This window comes from Cynocephalus volans, chromosome 7 (genome assembly GCF_027409185.1).
Source record: "Cynocephalus volans isolate mCynVol1 chromosome 7, mCynVol1.pri, whole genome shotgun sequence".
NCBI classification, from domain to species: domain Eukaryota; kingdom Metazoa; phylum Chordata; class Mammalia; order Dermoptera; family Cynocephalidae; genus Cynocephalus; species Cynocephalus volans.
This window is the reverse complement of record NC_084466.1, coordinates 39,128,326-39,146,235: the sequence shown is the minus strand read 5'-3', so window position 1 is coordinate 39,146,235 and position 17,910 is coordinate 39,128,326. Positions and strand designations below refer to the sequence as shown.

General features: G+C 38.3%; 1 protein-coding gene across 1 annotated transcript; it reads right to left on the bottom strand.

The window, feature by feature from the left end:
- Window positions 1-892: 892 nt before the first annotated feature.
- Window positions 893-16,883, bottom strand: MZT1 (mitotic spindle organizing protein 1). Its single transcript, XM_063103437.1, has 3 exons — window positions 16,772-16,883; window positions 8,866-9,011; window positions 893-1,552 (listed from the first exon to the last, which is right to left on the bottom strand). The coding sequence occupies exons 1-3, from the start codon at window positions 16,830-16,832 to the stop codon at window positions 1,529-1,531; spliced, it is 231 nt and encodes a 76-aa protein (XP_062959507.1). The 5' UTR covers window positions 16,833-16,883; the 3' UTR covers window positions 893-1,528.
- Between the last annotated feature and the right edge of the window lie 1,027 nt (window positions 16,884-17,910).

The following is a 17,910-nucleotide window of genomic DNA, read 5'->3' as shown; positions in this document are numbered from 1 at the left end:
TTTTATAAATAACAACATACAGTATTTGCAGTGCTTATTAGCAGTCAAATGACTTATCATAAGTTTATTGTCTCCAAACTTGTTCTGCCAATAATAGACCTTCCAGTGCACTTGATAAAGATGCCATGTTTTAGTCAAAAAAGTCAAAAGCCTAGACTGAAAAAACAAACAAAAACAGCAGAGAAGGTTGTTATTTAAATATTACGAGGTTTTTTAAAAACCACTTCAGCTTGTCTGAAAATGAAAAATGCTACTAAAGAGTGAATGCTTGTACCATCATTTAAATGGTACTGTATCTAACAAAATCTAAAATTTAAGAAACGATACATAAAATCATATTAAATCTATATCAGTCTTGAAAAAAAATTCCATTGACATTCTGTTTCAGGGACAGAATCAATACTATCCTAAATTTTCTAAAATCTATTTCTGAATCATCACTTTGATGAGTTAAAACTTTGAGTAAAAATGATGACCCACAAATGATTTTAGCCATACATATAATTCCTGATACAGAAGATTTGATTATTTAGTTTTTGTTTAATGACTGGAAATACTTATTTCTTCAGAAAATATTAAATATCTGTTGAAACAAACCACCTATTTAGCAATTTATTAAACAGACCCTCAAGATTTACTAGGTAAGCATTCAAATTACTTTTATGTAATAAAAGTCAAAAATTTTGCATGATGGCTGTTTATTTTTATACATTACTTTTTAAATAATTCATTTAAAGGATATGAAATTTAGAAAGAAAAACTAACTAATATTCTCACTAGATTTAACTGTTTCAAACTATAGATAATACTAAGCTAAGCAATGTCATTTTCATTATTTTTAAATCTAAGTTTCTATAAGTTTCATTTTTCAATCAATACAAAAATTATCTGATTCACACTATTAACCTTCCAAACAAACTGTTTAAAAATCTAAATACTCGTTTAAAGAACGGATTACAAGAAATGTTTTCCATGCTCTCATTTTAAAAAACAAAATTCTGATATACATAACGAATCTAAATCAAAATTCACAAATGGTGGCTGAAATCCTATCAACTACCAGCCCAATACAACATAAATCTACAGTTATTATGCATAAACAATTTAAAATTAAAGTTTATAATGGAAATGTCAACAAGTCATAACTACTGCACATCACTACTGATGGGTTCCACTATACTTCAAAACCAGGCACAGCAGATGTGCACAGCTGACAGACAGCCTGCTTGAAAATTAAAGCTATCAGAGCTATAAATAAGGAATATATAAATATGAACACAGCAGTGCCAAAGCATTAGGGCCATTAAAAAAAAAAAAAGTGAATGAGATGTGAAGTAAACACATCTGATATTTCTCTCTGTAAGCCACTTTCCACTGATTTATAAAGCTATAGTTTTGTTATTCTTTAAAAAGGAAAATTTTTCTACACAGCCACATGCAGTACTTTCATTGTACATTCTTGACTATAATGCAATCTTCAAATCCTCTTGCAGAGCTTGACATATCTCATCAGGATTTCTCCAGAAAGTCAGCTTGTCATATTTTCAGCAGCCTAGAACAAGATAGTAAGATTCATTATAATAAAACCAAGGAAAAAGAGACACTGTCAAGATAAGTTTGTCAATACTGCACTGTCATTAATAAATAACTATTCCCCCATATAACCAAACCACTTTTATCAGGATAATGCAGTGGTTTTCATTTTTGCTGTACATCAGGACTACCTTTTGAACTTATTCCTAGGCTAACAGTAGAAAATACGTATATCATCTTAACTAACAGCACTGCTACTTGAAAAATTAACCTATAGCAGAACTTGTTCCCAGAGTCTTCATTAGTTTGTCTGTTTCCATATATTTTATTATAGTGGAGATTAAGAATGAAAAAGACCTTATATGTTACAAGATAGAATAAGAGCAAAAGAGGAATAATGAAAACATGGCTAATCCTTTTTTTCCCGCACTCAACTACTAAACTTTCCCAGATGATTCTGAAAAAATACCCAGACACCATTATCATTCCTCAATAAATGATTTAACATGTATTTCTAAAAAGACTTTAAAAAACCCTACTATTACATCTGAAAAAAGGAATTTCTTAATGCCAATATGAAAAGATATGATTTTAAGTAAGTTTAATTCTAGAAATACATATTAGACTTTTCAATCATTTACATTTCTATTTCCTAATTAAAACTTGCTTTTAGTTTAAGTTGAGAGCTCTTTCATGAAAATCCCTTAAAATACTGGGAAAATTGTAGATAACGCAATCTGAAATAAGGCTGAAATTCCTTTGCAGCCAGAAGAACCCAACCTTGTTTTTCTACATAGTTGGCTCACAGATCTATTCTAAATTAGCCTTTCCCTCCTCTGTGTTTGCTACTCAAGAGAATTAGAACCTAGTCTGAAAAAAAATTCTATTGTTCTAAAACATTTATTGCTTAGTTCTATCCTTATAGGTTATTAGATTAGTTTTAGCCACATACCCTTTAGCCACTCTGTTATCTCTCCAGCCCCATTTTCAGTATTACCTAGTTCAAACACTTGAATTACATACAATTTTTAAAATTTTTTTAAAAATTGAAACACCTCAGTTCAAATGCGATTTAATTAGTCTTGTCCCATTCCATTTCATATTAATTTTAGAGGTTCTCCAATATGCAATGAATCAAGTATTTTCACTTAAACTAAGCCAAGCAATGCTGTAGCATTCATATTATACAAATGCAGAACTTTATTTGAAAGGTCAGCAGTAGCATCCTAGAGACCTATATAGTTACCAGACTGCCACTAAAGTCTCCAAAAATTTGCAAGGATCAGCCCTGGGAAAAATTAACCTTAGTAGTCCTCTTCTCTTCCAAACTTTCCTCTTCTGTGCAAAGGTTAGCTCCTTCCCTTGAGTGGATGGGTGGGGGCTCATGGGATTTATTTAATCCTTATTGCTAGGCTAACAGTAGAAAATACTTATACCAACTCCAACTCCAAATAATTCTCTCTCAACTCCAAATTCTACAGCTCTAATATCTTCATGCTTTAGACCCTCCTACATGGTGAGGGACACATGAGAGATTTACCCTAAGGTAAAGGTTGAGTATTCCTTCTTTGAAATGTTTAAGACTAGAAGTGTTTCAATGGATTTTTTCAAATTTTGGAATATTTTCAGATACTTAACGGTTGAGCATCCCTAATCTGAAAATCCGAAATGCTCCAATGAGCATTTCCTTTGAGTGTCATGCCAGCAAAAGAAAGGTCAAAGCTTAGTCCATAGTAATGCATCAATAATGGTATATAATTCAAGGCACCATGGCATTAAAATAGAAGATACAGAAAAGTAGATTTTGCCTAGATTTCTCAAAACACAATATGTAGATGATTGCTTACACATAAATACTAGCACTAAGGAGATAATATAAAAATTCAATGCCGGTAAGGAATCATTCATAAAATGCACTGAATTAACAGTCCTATATATCCTGTGGGAGACACACATAAGGGGGGCATATCTGTTGCTCTTAAGGAACTTTTCTAATTGGGGAGACAAACAGCTAGCTACTTTTACTATATATGATTTAGACAGTAACAATAAATCTATGCAAGTAAAAGGCAAAATAATAAACAAAAAGTTGTACTATTTTCTACATAGTTAACTAAAGAGCAAAAGAAAAGAGTATTTCAGACCAACAGTTTCTTGCAACATTTCAGGATGCCCCTCATTTACATTTCATTTATTCAAAAAATAGAGACAATAAGTATCATACAATTAAATTCTAAAAACTAGGAAATCTAGATAAAGATAGTAGAAAGTAGCAGGAACAGTTTCTCTCTAATTATAATACCAAAGAAATAAAAAATATGAGAAAAAATTCATTAGCAGTAACTATACATGAAAAGGACAATCTAATGTTTGTGAAGTCTGTAAATGGGTGGTCAAAAGAAAGACAGGCATGGCTCATGCAGCTCTGAACCAACCAGCTCTCCACCCAGTCCCAACAGCAAGCAGTTCAGACAACAGACTTTCATCCACAGAGAAGCAAATTGACAAGAGTTCTTCTTTTTTAATTAAGTAAAATTAAGTAAAGACTTTTGTTTTTAAAATGGCATGATACCACCTAGAGTGATGGTTATTATCACTAGTTATCTCTTGGGTGATCCTGAGTGAATTTTTTGTTACATTCTTTGTATTTTCTGACTTAAATATTTAAAAGTTTTATAGGGTCGGCCTGGTCCGTGGCTCACTTGGGAGAGTGTGGTGCTGATAACACGAAGTCCACGGGTTCGGATCCTGATGGAGTTTGGATGTGCTGTCCTCTCCAAAACTCATGTGGAAATTTATCTCCAACGTGGCAGTGTTGGAAACTGATTGAGTCACGGGGGCAAATCCCTTATGAATGGATTAATGCTCTCCCTGGGGGAGGGGGGATTAATGAGTGAGTTCTTGCTCTATTAGTTCCCATGAGAGCTCATTGCTTAAAAAGACCCTGGCACCTCCTCTCTCTCTCTCTCTTGCTTCCTGTCGCCATGTGATCTGCTTGTACCCGCTGGCTGCCTGCCACTTTCTGCCATAAGTAGAAGTAGCCTGAGGCCCGTGCCAGATGCAGCTGTCCCAGAATCGTAAGCCAAACAAACCTCTCTTCTTTATAAATTACCCAGTCTCAGGTAATTCTGTTATAGCAACACAAAACGGACTCAAACAGATCCCTACTTAGGGATGGTCAGTTAGCTCACTTGGGAGAGCAAGGTGCTGACAACACCAAGTCAAGGGTTAAGATCCCCTTACCGGTTACCTTTTGGGAAAAAAAAAAAAGAATAGAAATACACAGATTACATAAATTATTTTAAAGAGAACAAGAAAAAGTTCTAGTTCACATTTGTTCTTTGCTAGAGACTTTTCAGGATCTCCTCCCCTCCTACTTTTAATGAGATGCTGGTACACAGGTTTTAGATTATGAGAGAATGCATTTTAAGAGGGTTTGTGTGTGACAGAGACTGATCTACACTTTCTGATTTTGTTAAATCTTAATTATTGATTTTTGCCTCTCACATCTCACTGTGGTCCACCGGATGAGGAATAACCAGTATGCTCAAAGCCGAAAAAGCCATTTTAAATAGGTATTTCTGAACCTCCTATCCTCATACCTGGGGTTGCATTTTGCCTAAGAAAATACTATGCCAAAACGCTTGTGTCAGTCACCTACTCCAGTTAGGTTTGACTCTGGTTCCTTTATAGCACTCAAACTGCAGTACACTACAAAAATCTCTCCCTATTCTGCCTATTCTCTTTCAAACTCGAGCATAATAAAACAAAAATTCTTGCAGCTGTGAAAGATATGTATTAAACAAATCTTCTTATACTAGAATTTCAGAAACATATTGATGAAAGACTATAATACTTCTTTTTCTTTTATCTACAGTTATGAGAATATTAAGCCAGGAAATATTCCCATGTTACAACCCAAGAACAGTTTCGCTTCCAATAACCATTTCATCCCTTTCTAAATAGCTGGCTCAGGTATTCTTTAGATTTTATTGTAGAAGGAAACTTAGTAGTTAAGTAAACAACTCTTAAGTCAGACAGCCCAAGTTTAAATCCCAGCTCAACCACTTAACTGTAATCTCTTGGGACAAATTAGTCAGTCACAATAAGCTTCAGTTGACTTAGCAGTGAACTACTAATAGTAGTAGTAGTTACATACATAGTAGTAGTCACATATCACTACTGTGACTACAGATGAAATAATGCAAGTGTTATTAGAGCATAGGGACTAGAACAAGGAAAGTACTCATATAAATAACAGCTATTCTTATTATACTATTCAGTTATTTTTCTTTCTGCTGTACGAAAGCCATAGGTGTGAGTTAAAAAAGAAATAGAAATTTTCAGTAGTTTTTATAACTCTTAAAAAAATTAGAAACCTTACATGTACACCTGATAAAAATTCATATCCACAATATTTAAAAAAGGACTACCAATCAAAAAGAAAAGACACCCAGAAAAATGGGCAAGTGACTTGAAAAGATACCTCACAAAAGAGGATGGCCAAAAAACATGTAAAAATGCATCTAACCTCATTGGTACTCAGAGAAATGCAAATAATACCAAATGAGAAACCCATACATACAACACTCTAGAATGACTAAAAAGATTCACAATAATAAGCATGGAACAAGGGAAACTCACATACTGCTGGTGGGAATAAAAATCAATACAACTATTTTTTAAAAGTTTGACATTGTCATTATCTACTCAAGTTGAAGACACACATAACCTAAGACCCAGCAATTTTACTTCTAGATACACACCTAACAGAACTAAATGTATATGCATCAAGAGACATGGACAACAATTCTCAAAGCAGCATTATTTGTGAAAGCCCCACAGTGGAATAACCTAACATCCACTCACAATAGAAAGGATAAATAAGCTGTAGTATATTTGTACAATGAGACATGATATTACAGTGAAAAAGAATGCATTACAGCTACACACAACATAAATGAACCTCACAGACATAATGTTAAACAAAAGAGCACACACAGAATCAAAAATTTTACACAGTTACACTGCACTGTTTAGAGATCCATGTGCAGTTAGTAAAACAGTTTAAAGAAAGAATCTACTAGAAATAGTAGTTACTGGAGGGGAGAACAGAAGGGAGAGTTAGTGACTGAGGAGTAAGGCGCAAGGGGACTTCTAGGGTGCTGGCACTGATAGTTGTATGAATATTCTCTTTATAATTTTTGCTCTTTAAATGTGTTTAGTTTACCTTTTTGTGTTGGATTTAATAACCAAAAGGTTTTCAAAAGCCCCCAAAACCCCTAAAACATTGGAACATAATGGAAAATAACATAAATGGAAAGATGGGTAAGTTACATGTTTTATGAAGTTCAATTTTCATAAGAAATTTTAAAAAAAGAGAAGTACTTTGTTGTTGGACAAGTTTTAAGATGGACTAACTTGAAGTCTGAGTATTCATGGTGAGTTACTGCTATGTAAACATGGACATAAAATCAATGGAGATTTTAAATCAGAGTGCATGCAAACAAGAGAGGGAACACAGGATACTTTTCCTGTTCCCAGTCTTAGTAATTGAAACGTGGCCCTCTGGGCTCATAATGGCAGCAGCAGCCCCCTGGTCTCTAAGCCACTCTAGGAGTCAAAGCTGAGCAGCTCTATCAGCCACTTTGCTGCCGGTAGAATACCAGTAGTCTGACAGCTTCCTTCATTTCACCCTGTCCCTCTCCATCCAAGCTGGCAGTGTTTATCCTGAGATGGTTGACTGGTTCTACACACACAATTTCATCACAGAAAGGCTGTCCAGCCACAGTCTTGGCCCTGTCTCCAGAGCATGCCATCCAGATAGACTGAGAACTTTCCAAATCATCAAGTGCTTGTCCTTTTCTCTTAGCAGTTCCTTTCTCAATTCTCCTTTCTCTCACATTTTATTAAAAGTAACAAGGAAGTAATCAGGCTGCAACTTCCACCCTTTGCTTGGAAATTTCCTCAGCTAAATATCCAAATCCATCACTTACATGTTCTATTTTCCTTCCAACATGGCAGAACATAATTCAGCCAAGTTCTGTCACTTAATAACAAGGATCACCTTTCTCCTAGTGTCCAATAAGTGTTCCTCATTTCTGTCTGTGACCTTACCAGAAGTGCTCTTAACGTTTGTATTTCTAGAAACATTCTGTCCTGATGACATATGTATTTTTTGAAACAATGAAAGTTTGCTCTACAGCTCTCCTCTCTTCCTTATGAGAGCCCTTGCCAGAATTGCCTTTTAATATTCGGTTCTACGAACAGTCTCTTCAAGGCCATCTAGGCTTTTCCTATCAAACACTTAAAAATTTTCCAATTTTATCCATTACTTAATTCCTAAGACACTTCCTCATTTTTAAGTATTTGTTACAGCAGCACCCCACTTCCTAGTACTAAAACCTGTATTAGATTTCTAGGGCTGCCATAACAAAGTACCACAAACTGGGTGACTTTAGACAACAGAAATTTATTTTTCACAGTTCTGGAGGCCACTAGTCCAAAATTAAGGTGTCAACTGGGCAATGCTCTCTCTGAAGGTTCTAGAAGAGAATCCTTCCTTGCTTCTTTCTAGCTTCTGGTGGTTGCCAACAATCCTTGGCTTCCCTTGGCTTACAGATGCATCACTCTAATCTCTGCCTCCATCTTTACACGGCATTCTCCTGTATCTATATCTTCACATGGTATTGTCTCTTGTATATCCGTGTCCAAATTTCCTTTATCTTATAAGGATACCAATCATTGGATTAAAATCTACCCTAATCCAGTATGACCACATCTTAATTTGATTACATCAGCAAAGACATTACAGTTGACCCCTGAACAATCCACGTACAACTTCTGACTCCCCTGTACAACTTAATACTAACAGCCTGTCGTTAAGTAGGCTACTTAACTGGTTAGGTGTGTGATGCATTCAACCAAAAATTTTCCAATGTATTTACTGAAAAAGTCTGCATATAAGTGGATCTGCGTAGTTCAATCCTGTGTCATTCAAGGGTCAACTATATTTCCAAATAAGGTCATATTCATCAGTACCAGGGGTTATAATCTGAACATATGGTTTTTGCGGTGGGCACAATTCCACCCACCACACAGTAAATTCCTAAAAATAGAGACTCCTGGGAAACGATAACATGCTCTGTGATAGCAGTAATTTTTGTAGTCTGAACATATGCTACTAAGCTCCTGGTCTTCGAAATTTCTCCTGGTGGTGCTGGAAGTTAGTTTAACTTTCTTTAACTAGGATTTTTCACATAACGTCATCATTAATCATTTTCTAAACAAAAGCATCTTTATTCAGAATGAACTAATATATGAACCTCTAACCTTTAGTGCTTCAGTAGCCTTGCGAAGCTCCTTAATAACCGATGATAAAGCTTCTGGGTTAATTCCTTGTTCACAAAGCCGTACACAAATAGACAGGGTTTCCATATCTAAGCCAGTATTCAAAATTCGTGAAATCTCAAGCAGAACTGAAAAAAGATATATATATATAAAAAAAAACTTAAAAAAAAAAAAAGCTTGCAACATTTTAAAATATGCACATAGTACTTTTTTTTTTTATAGTTGGTAAGTATGGGATGTGAACCTGTGACCTTGGTATTATAAGGCTGTGCCCTAAACAACTAGGCTAACTGGCCAGCTCCTAATTCATATATCACTAAACAATACTAAGGAATTAGCATGATAGCACCCCAGGATTTGGAAATCATCATGTAATATTGTCTTGCCCTTACTTAGTTTTAGAAATTTAAAAATTAACTTACAACCTCCCTTCCCATAACTGCCTTTTACCTCTTGGTGTATATTCTACCAGTCATGTAATATCTATCTAATATTTATCCACCATAATCAGGATTATCCCGAACACCTTCCTATTTTTAATGCAATTTAATTACTTGTATAACATTCCATTTTATGGAAAGACCACACATTACTTAACACCACTCTACTATTTTAAGAGTTAGATTGCTCTCGTTTCCCCCATTAACTAATAATAATATTGTGACAAGTATATGTACATACTAAATTTTATTTCATTAGAATAAATTTCTGGAAGTAGAACTGTTTAGTCAGTAATATATATATTTAAGGCTTTAAAAGAGTGTTCAGAACCTTTTGTAACAATTTGACAGAGTAATCATTTGGGTGAAAGACGGAATCTAACTTTTCCTCCCAGAAATAAGCCAGTTGCCCCAATACAATTTATTAAATGATCTATCCTTTCACCACTCAATTGAAATGCCAGCTTTATCACATAACAAATTCCCATATACCTAGATGTGTTGTACGTCTATCTTGCATCAGAGCCACATTTTAATTACTAACTTTATATTGCATGTAGTAGGTTAACGATTCCTTTGTCACCTTTCATTATACAAGACTTTTTATTCTCTGGAGGAACTTAAAATTTTTCATCAATTCCAAAAACAAGTTCCACTTGGACTCTAATTTGTTTTTGTTTGCTTTTGACGGCTTATCTGAACCCCTGACCTTGGTGCTGTAACACTGTGCTCTAACCAACTGAGCTACCTGGCCAGCCTTTGGATTCTAATTTGAATTGAATGAAAACTACGTACTATTTTGGGAAGTTAACAATATTTAGTCACCCATTTATTTAAGTCTAAGTCCTTCTGAAAACTCTTAGAGTACTCATGATGTTCATAAGATGGGCACTTCCTACCTATACATATCATTCATTTTCATTTCTAAAAGTTCAATTTGAGTCTTTTAATAGAGAAATGTCTTTCATGCCTCTATTAAACTTTTAAACTTATGGAATACAGTTCTAATGCCCTTGTCTACTAACTCTAATATCTGTGTCATTTTGGGGTCTATTTTAATGAGTGAATTTTTCTCTTCACCCTGGGTCATATTTTCCTGCTTTGTATAATAACTTGGTTATCTCTGGATGACAGATGTTATGAATTTTACTTTGTTGGGTGCTGAATATTTTTTAATTTCTATAAATATTTTTGAGCTTTGTAATGAGATCAATTATCTAGAAATAGTTTGATCCTTTCTGGTCTTTTCAGATTTGTTAGACAGAACCAGAGCCCTGATAGTGTATGGCTAATTATTCCCCATTACCAAGGCAAGACTCTTCTAAGTACTCTACCCAATGTCTTGTGAATTATGAAGTTTTCCATTCTGGCTGACAGATACAGGCACTGTCCTCAGCCCTGTGTGAGCATGATGTACTGTTCCCTCTAATCCTTTTGGATGATTCTTTCTCCAGCTTTCTTGGTACTTTTTTCACACACATGCTAATCAATACCCTGCTGAACACTCAAAGGGGACTCTTCTACAGATCACAAGAATTCTCTCTGTGCAGCTCTCTCCTCTCAGGCACTCCGTCCTGCAAACTCTACCTGCCTGGTCTCCCTGGTTTCTTATGGTCCTTCTGCTCACCTCAGGGTGTCCACTTGGTTCCCCCCCGATGCACTGAGGCCTGGACATACTCTAAGAGCAATGAGCTGGGGCAACCATAGGGATCACTTCATTTGTTTCCTATCTCTTAGGGATCACTGTCTTTTGATACCTGATGTCCAGTGTCCTGAAAACCATTGTTCTGTACGTTTCACCTGGGTTTTGTTGGTTGTTTCATGTAAGAAGGTAATCCTGGTTCCTGTTACTCCATCTTGGCTGAGGCTGACAGCCCTTCCCATTTCATGTCTTCAGTTTTGATATTTCAATATACTAATACTTTGCTCTTGAGCTGTATCCAGCCTGTTATTCAAGTTATCTGCCGAATTTATTCCAACAAATGTATTTTAAGATTTCTAAGTTCCCTGACAATCACTTGTTCTTGTTTCATAAAAATGCTTGTTTATATGAATATAAACAAGCATTATAAACCACTTATTTCGTGGCTATTGTTCTTGCCTTTATCTAAGACTATGTTTCAACTATTTTTGAGATGGTTCTTTTATTATCTCTATTTCTTGAAGTATAAGCAAGCAGCAAGAGAGAGTGGTTAGGAGTGTGATCTCTAGAGCCAGAATCCAGAACCACCTGGGTTCATTCTAGCTTTATTACTTACTAGGTAAGTTACTGTGGGCCTTTATTTCATCATCATATAAAATGGAGATAATAATAGTACTCATTGTATAGGATTGGTATGAGGATTAAAGGATACACTTAAGATGGTGCTTGGCATATGGTAGTGCTCAATAAAAGGGTTAGCTGTTTCTTTCTCTCTCTCATTTTCCATGTTACCTGTTTTTTGTTTTTCATCTACCTTAGATGATTTGTGATTCTTGGCTGAAAACTCATCTTCCATAGATTTCTTTTGGATGTCCTGGATTGGTGACACAGTTTTAGACTACCCTGGCCTCAGCCCTCCAGATCAGGCCCTATAGAAGAAGCATCTTGGCTCCAGACCTAGACAACACATGGATGATACTTCTCAACCCCTGGCCCTGGCAGATGGCACATTTCTGACTCTCAGCTTCACTCAGGCAGGGCAGCATGCTTTGTAAGGTTCTATTCCCAATCCCTGCTGTGGTTCCCATCTGCTCCTTTCTTTTGAAGGAAACCTCTTTCTTTCTAATCAATGGAGACTTCCCTTTCTTGTTTTTAACATGGCATGCCAATAATTACATTTTCTTATTATTTCCTATCATTTTTATATGCTTGGAGCAGAAAGTTTCAGCAAGTGATTGATCTGTCCTATTGAATCTTCATTTTCTTTAACTTGCTTCTAACAGATTTTCAGTTGATTCTCTCCTCTCTCCCCAGTTGTTCTCTTCATGGTAGACCCCTACCTATAAATGCTATGCTTTTTCCTGACTTCATGCCTTTGTTCATGCTTTCCTTCTCTGATTTTGCTCCTCCCTTCCCCCATGCTACCTTTTGGGTCCATCTCACTTCTAGTATTTCTTCCTTTAATCACTCTTTTTAAATTGACACTGATCTTTACTTTCTATTTTCACAAACTGTCTGTAATCAATAACTATTTCCTTAGTGCCTACTGTTCAATTTGTATCTATATGTGCCTATTATGTTTGTGCCTATTATGCTACTGCTGGAAATATAGTTGTGAATGAGACAGTTATGGTCCCAGTCCTCATAGACACTGCAGTCTAGGCGAAGACAGAAATATTAAAATAACTGATTACAGTTAAAACATAAAATAAGGGAAAAGAATAGCATAATTCTGAAACAAACTACAAGGGCATCTTACCAAGCTTGGAAGGACACAGTGTTTAGCAAAGACTTGTCTGAAGAAATGACTATTAAGCTTAAACTTCAAGGGTGAGTAAAAATCGACCAGATTAATGCAGAGGCAGGAGGAAGGGTAGAGTGAGAGCAAAGAAAACACCTTGTGCAATTGTTCCTACATGGGAGAGAACTTGGTAAATTCACAGACCTGAAGGACTAGTGTAAATGCAATGTAATTAAGGAGGTGAATGAAGCGATTGGAAGATACAAAAATGAGAGTGTAACAAGATCAAATTTGCATTTTGAAGATTTTGGCTGAATATGGAATGGATCTTGAAAAAAGGCAGGGCACATGTGGTGAGGAAGTCCAGTTATGTTACTGCAATTTTGGTGAAAGACTGGTGGGCGGCATGGACAAGAGAGATTAAGTGGTTAAATCTGAGATAAGAATTGAAAGGGCTTATGAAGAATAGGAGGTGACAGTGGGGGTGGGGGGAAGAAAGCGAGAATAACTCCCAGGTTGTTTCTTGAAAGAGCAACTGGATTTATGGTAGTAGCATGGACTATCCATTTGTTTCGATAACACTGCTTTGCAGTGTTATTCATGTGGAATCAATACACTGTGGTCTCTCTTAACTCTTTTCTCTATATTGCATTTCTTAAGCCTACTACCTAATATATAAAGTACAACTACCCTGCAGTCTCTGGTAAGGAATCAGGTCAAAAACGTTAACTATTAGTAGTAAAATTAAAATTAGAGGCATAACTCTTCAGCAAATGGTGCTGGGATAACTGGATATCCATATGCAGGAGAATGAAACTAGACCCATACCTCTCACCATATACTAAAATCAACTCAAAATGGATTAAGGATTTAAATATACACCCTGAAACAATAAAACTTCTTAAAGAAAACATAGGAGAAACACTTCAGGAAATAGGACTGGGCACAGACTTCATGAATACGACCCCAAAAGCACGGGCAACCAAAGGAAAAATAAACAACTGGGATTATATCAAACTAAAAAGCTTCTGCACAGCAAAAGAAACAACTAACAGAGTTAAAAGACAACCAACAGAGTGGGAGAAAATATATGCAAAATATACATCTGACAAAGGATTAATATCCAGAATATATAAGGAACTCAAACAACTTTACAAGAAAAAAACAAGCAACCCAATTAAAAAATGGGCAAAAGAGCTAAGCAGGTATTTCTCTAAGGAAGATATACAAATGGCCAACAGACATATGAAAAAATGCTCAACATCTCTCAGCATCCGGGAAATGCAAATCAAAACCACACTGAGATACCATCTCACCCCAGTTAGGATGGCTAAAATCCAAAAGACTCTGAACGATAAATGCTGGCAAGGTTGCAGAGAAAAAGGAACTCTCATACATTGTTGGTGGGACTGCAAAATGGTGCAGCCTCTATGGAAAATGGTATGGAGGTTCCTCAAACAATTGCAGATAGATCTACCATATGACCCAGCTATCCCACTGCTGGGAATATACCCAGAGGAATGGAAATCATCAAGTCGAAGGTATACCAGTTCCCCAATGTTCATCGCAGCACTCTTTACAATAGCCAAGAGTTGGAACCAGCCCAAATGTCCATCATCAGATGAGTGGTTATGGAAAATGTGGTACATCTACACAATGGAATACTACTCAGCTATAAAAACGAATGAAATACTGCCATTTGCAACAACATGGATGGACCTTGAGAGAATTATATTAAGTGAAACGAGTCAGGCACAGAAAGAGAAATACCACATGTTCTCACTTATTGGTGGGAGCTAAAAATTAATATATAAATTCACACACACACACACACACACACACACACACACACACACACACACACACACACACACACACACACACACACACACACACACACACACACACACACACACACACACACACACAAAAACCGGAGGGGGTGGGGAAGAAGATATAACAACCACAATTACTTGAAGTTGATACGACAAGCAAACAGAAAGGACATTGTTGGGGAGGAGGGAGGAGAGGGAGGAGGGAGGAGAGGGAGGAGGGAGGAGGGAGGAGAGGGAGGAGAGGGAGGAGAGGGAGGAGAGGGAGGAGAGGGAGGAGAGGGAGGTTTTGGTAAGGAGCAACAATAATCAACCACAATGTATATCGACAAAATAAAAGTTAAAAAAAAATATTAGAGGCATAAGAAAAATTTTAGAATATAAGAAAATAAAAACTAATGTATGAAGCTATCAAAAGAGAGTATCTAAAATTTAAAAACAATGAAAAGCAAAAGAGGCAAAATAAGTACATTGCAGGAAAGGGGGCGAGCAGCTGAAAAGGTAGTTGAACAGTTTAAATCATTGTTAGTTGACTCTAATACTGACGGAAGGGGGGAAGAGGATGAGGAAAATATACTAGATTTTGAAGGAGGGCAGACATATGCTGCCACTAAGGGAAGAAATGGAACTCAAAAAGTTTTGAAAACTTCAATGTTGGCTCTCATGGATTAATCTAAATACAATGAAACCCCACACATTCTCTCCTCCAATTTTTGTTTTACAAAAATCTCTGGTCCTCACTTTCTCATGTTCCTACACTCCTTATAATCTTCATTTTACACTGAGTTCTCTCAGAAAACGTCTTGATAATACAACCAACACAAACTATCAGTTCTCAATTGTACATCAGTAGCTACACCAGAGATAAAATGTGAGTTTTCTATTCAAGTGGGGATCCTATGGATATAAAAAAGGAACCTAAGCACAGCTAACATAAGAAAATTAGCTGGAAGTAAGGCCTCAAACTCCCCATCCTGTTCAAAAAAGTGACTTCCAAGGAAAAACAGAAGATAACACTATACACATATAAACCTCTGTACATAAATACACTTACAAAATAAAACTAATCAGCTATGATACAACAAGGATGGAAAAATAGGCTGGTTATGGTGTTAAGAGTAAAATAATCAGAAAAACAGTAAAGTAAATACTGGATAAATAAAAAATTAGAAGCAAAGCCTCTATTAGTATAAGCAATACTTTGAAAAGGAAAACAGCAGCCAGTGCAGAAAAAGCCAGAAGCCCGCATTTAAAAGGGCTACATAAGAAGTGGAGTCTACAGGGAAGGAGATAGATTTACAGCAGGAAAGTTGACACTAACTGGTGAGAATTACAGAGTGTGGGTATCCCCCACAAAATGTTGAAGCAGACTGCAAACCGTAATATTTAACGTCCAGCAAACGCTCATATAGGAGGATGTGACTAAAATGAAGACAAAAGGAAGGATTCCAAAAGTGGGATGACATCTCCTATAACACAAAAAATAATCGATCACCTTTGATATGCCTTCACTTGGTTGTCTGTCTTACATATTCACAATAACCCTGGGAGGTAGGGTTTTATTTTACAGGACAAAAGAAACAGGCTCAAAGATGTTTAAGTAGTTTGTCCAGTCCCGCCAGAGGGTGTAACAGAGGATCAAGACAGGATAATTCCAAGACACTTATTCCGTCTCCTACTACGCTTGTGTTGGCTCTACGTCCACGTGCCTTGGGGCGCGAAAACAAACGATGCCCACAGCACCCAGACACTGGCGTCACCCGCTTCAAGACACGCCTGGGGTGATTCTCATGGAGACTTGTTCACCGGCCGGATATTTGGCAAGCGCTTGCTAAGTGCCAGGGGCAAGGGACACATTGATGACCAAACACACACGGCCCCCGTCTGCAGGCTGGGGGCTTCCGAAACGCTCCGCACTGACGCGCGCGGGGCCGTCACCGGAGGACAGGGGGCGGGGGGCGCGCGGTCGGGGCGCGGCACTCGGTCGACGCGAGAGGGACGGGAAGCGCATCGGGCGGACGTGGGGGCTGGGACGCCGCGCAAGCGACAAAGTACGCAGGAGCGAAGAGACGAAGCCACCGGCCGGCGGCCCTGAGGGGGGCCTTGAGAAGATCTTCAAGGATGCCGCTCGGGGCTGGAAGGGGACCTAAAGTCTTCCCCACGGTCACCCCCGCTCGGGGCCCTTGGCTCTGGGAGGCGGAGGCAAGGTAAAGGTTGCGCAACGAGCACTCACCGTCCATGGTCTCCCGCACCGCGTTCAGATTCGCCGCCCCGGCGCCGCTACTACTCGCCATAGTGGAGGGCGAGGGAGGCGGGCGAAGGGCCTGACCCGGAACTGCAGCGCCTTCCTTTCTCCCGGGCAGTCACGCCGCGCGTCCGCGCTCACGCCGGCCAGGCCCCGCCCCGCGCGCTCGCCGCCAGCGTGAGGCTGCGTTGATTTGAATTTGGAGCCGCGTTACTCTGCGCGGAACCTGGAGCCAGGAGTTGCCATTCGAATTTACTACGCGGCCCCCGTACGATTGGCTGGTTCGCGGACAGCGGCGCGATGCGATTGGCCAGTCGCACAAGAGGCCCGTGCCATGGTTGGCCTAAGACAGCGCGGAAGCGGGGAGTTAAAGAGTCTGTGCCTGTCGTGGGAGCTGGCCTGGCCCCCCGGGAGCGCCCTGTAGTCGGTATCGGGGCCTCCTTTTTACACACTGCAGTAGGTACGTTCTTCGTAGTCTCTGGCCTTTCCTCCTGTCTCGAATTGGAGAGCTCATCTTTCCCAGCTCCGACCTGCCTGCCCGCTCGCCTTGGTGAATGGGAGCAGCCGGGGAGAAGATGCCAAAGAGGGGGACACCAGGATAGTGATCGAGCAGGGCTGGGGGTGACACCGCCTCTGTTCTTCACCCGGGAAAGCCAGCTGCACTTCGGCCTTGTAGAAGTGGACTCTTCTTTTCCTCTAGTTGTAGACCCCTTTGACTGGAAGTAGTGCAGTCTCCCTTTCTATCCTGGGGGTGTTGGCGAAAAGAGGGTGTTGGAGGAAAGGCAAACCAAAGGCGGTTAATTTCCGATCCCCTAAGGCCTATGTGCACAAGAAAGGCGCCCGTGCACAAGCTTCCTCATCTCTTATTTGCTTGCTACAAAGAGTTGTTTGATAACAACTGCAGTTTGATAGGGAGTGCTGGGGTATCCGAAGAACCTTCAGAGTGAGATAATGAACTATAGACAGATGTAAGTCCTTCAGTTGAAAAGGGATTTGTGCCATTGTAGCATTTAGTTACCTCGAAGGCAGAGCTGAACTCGTTCATATTTGGTTGACTGTTACTTCTAAGCCATTTAACTTATGTGAACTGTAAATTCTTCTGCAAGATGGTATCATTAATACCTTCC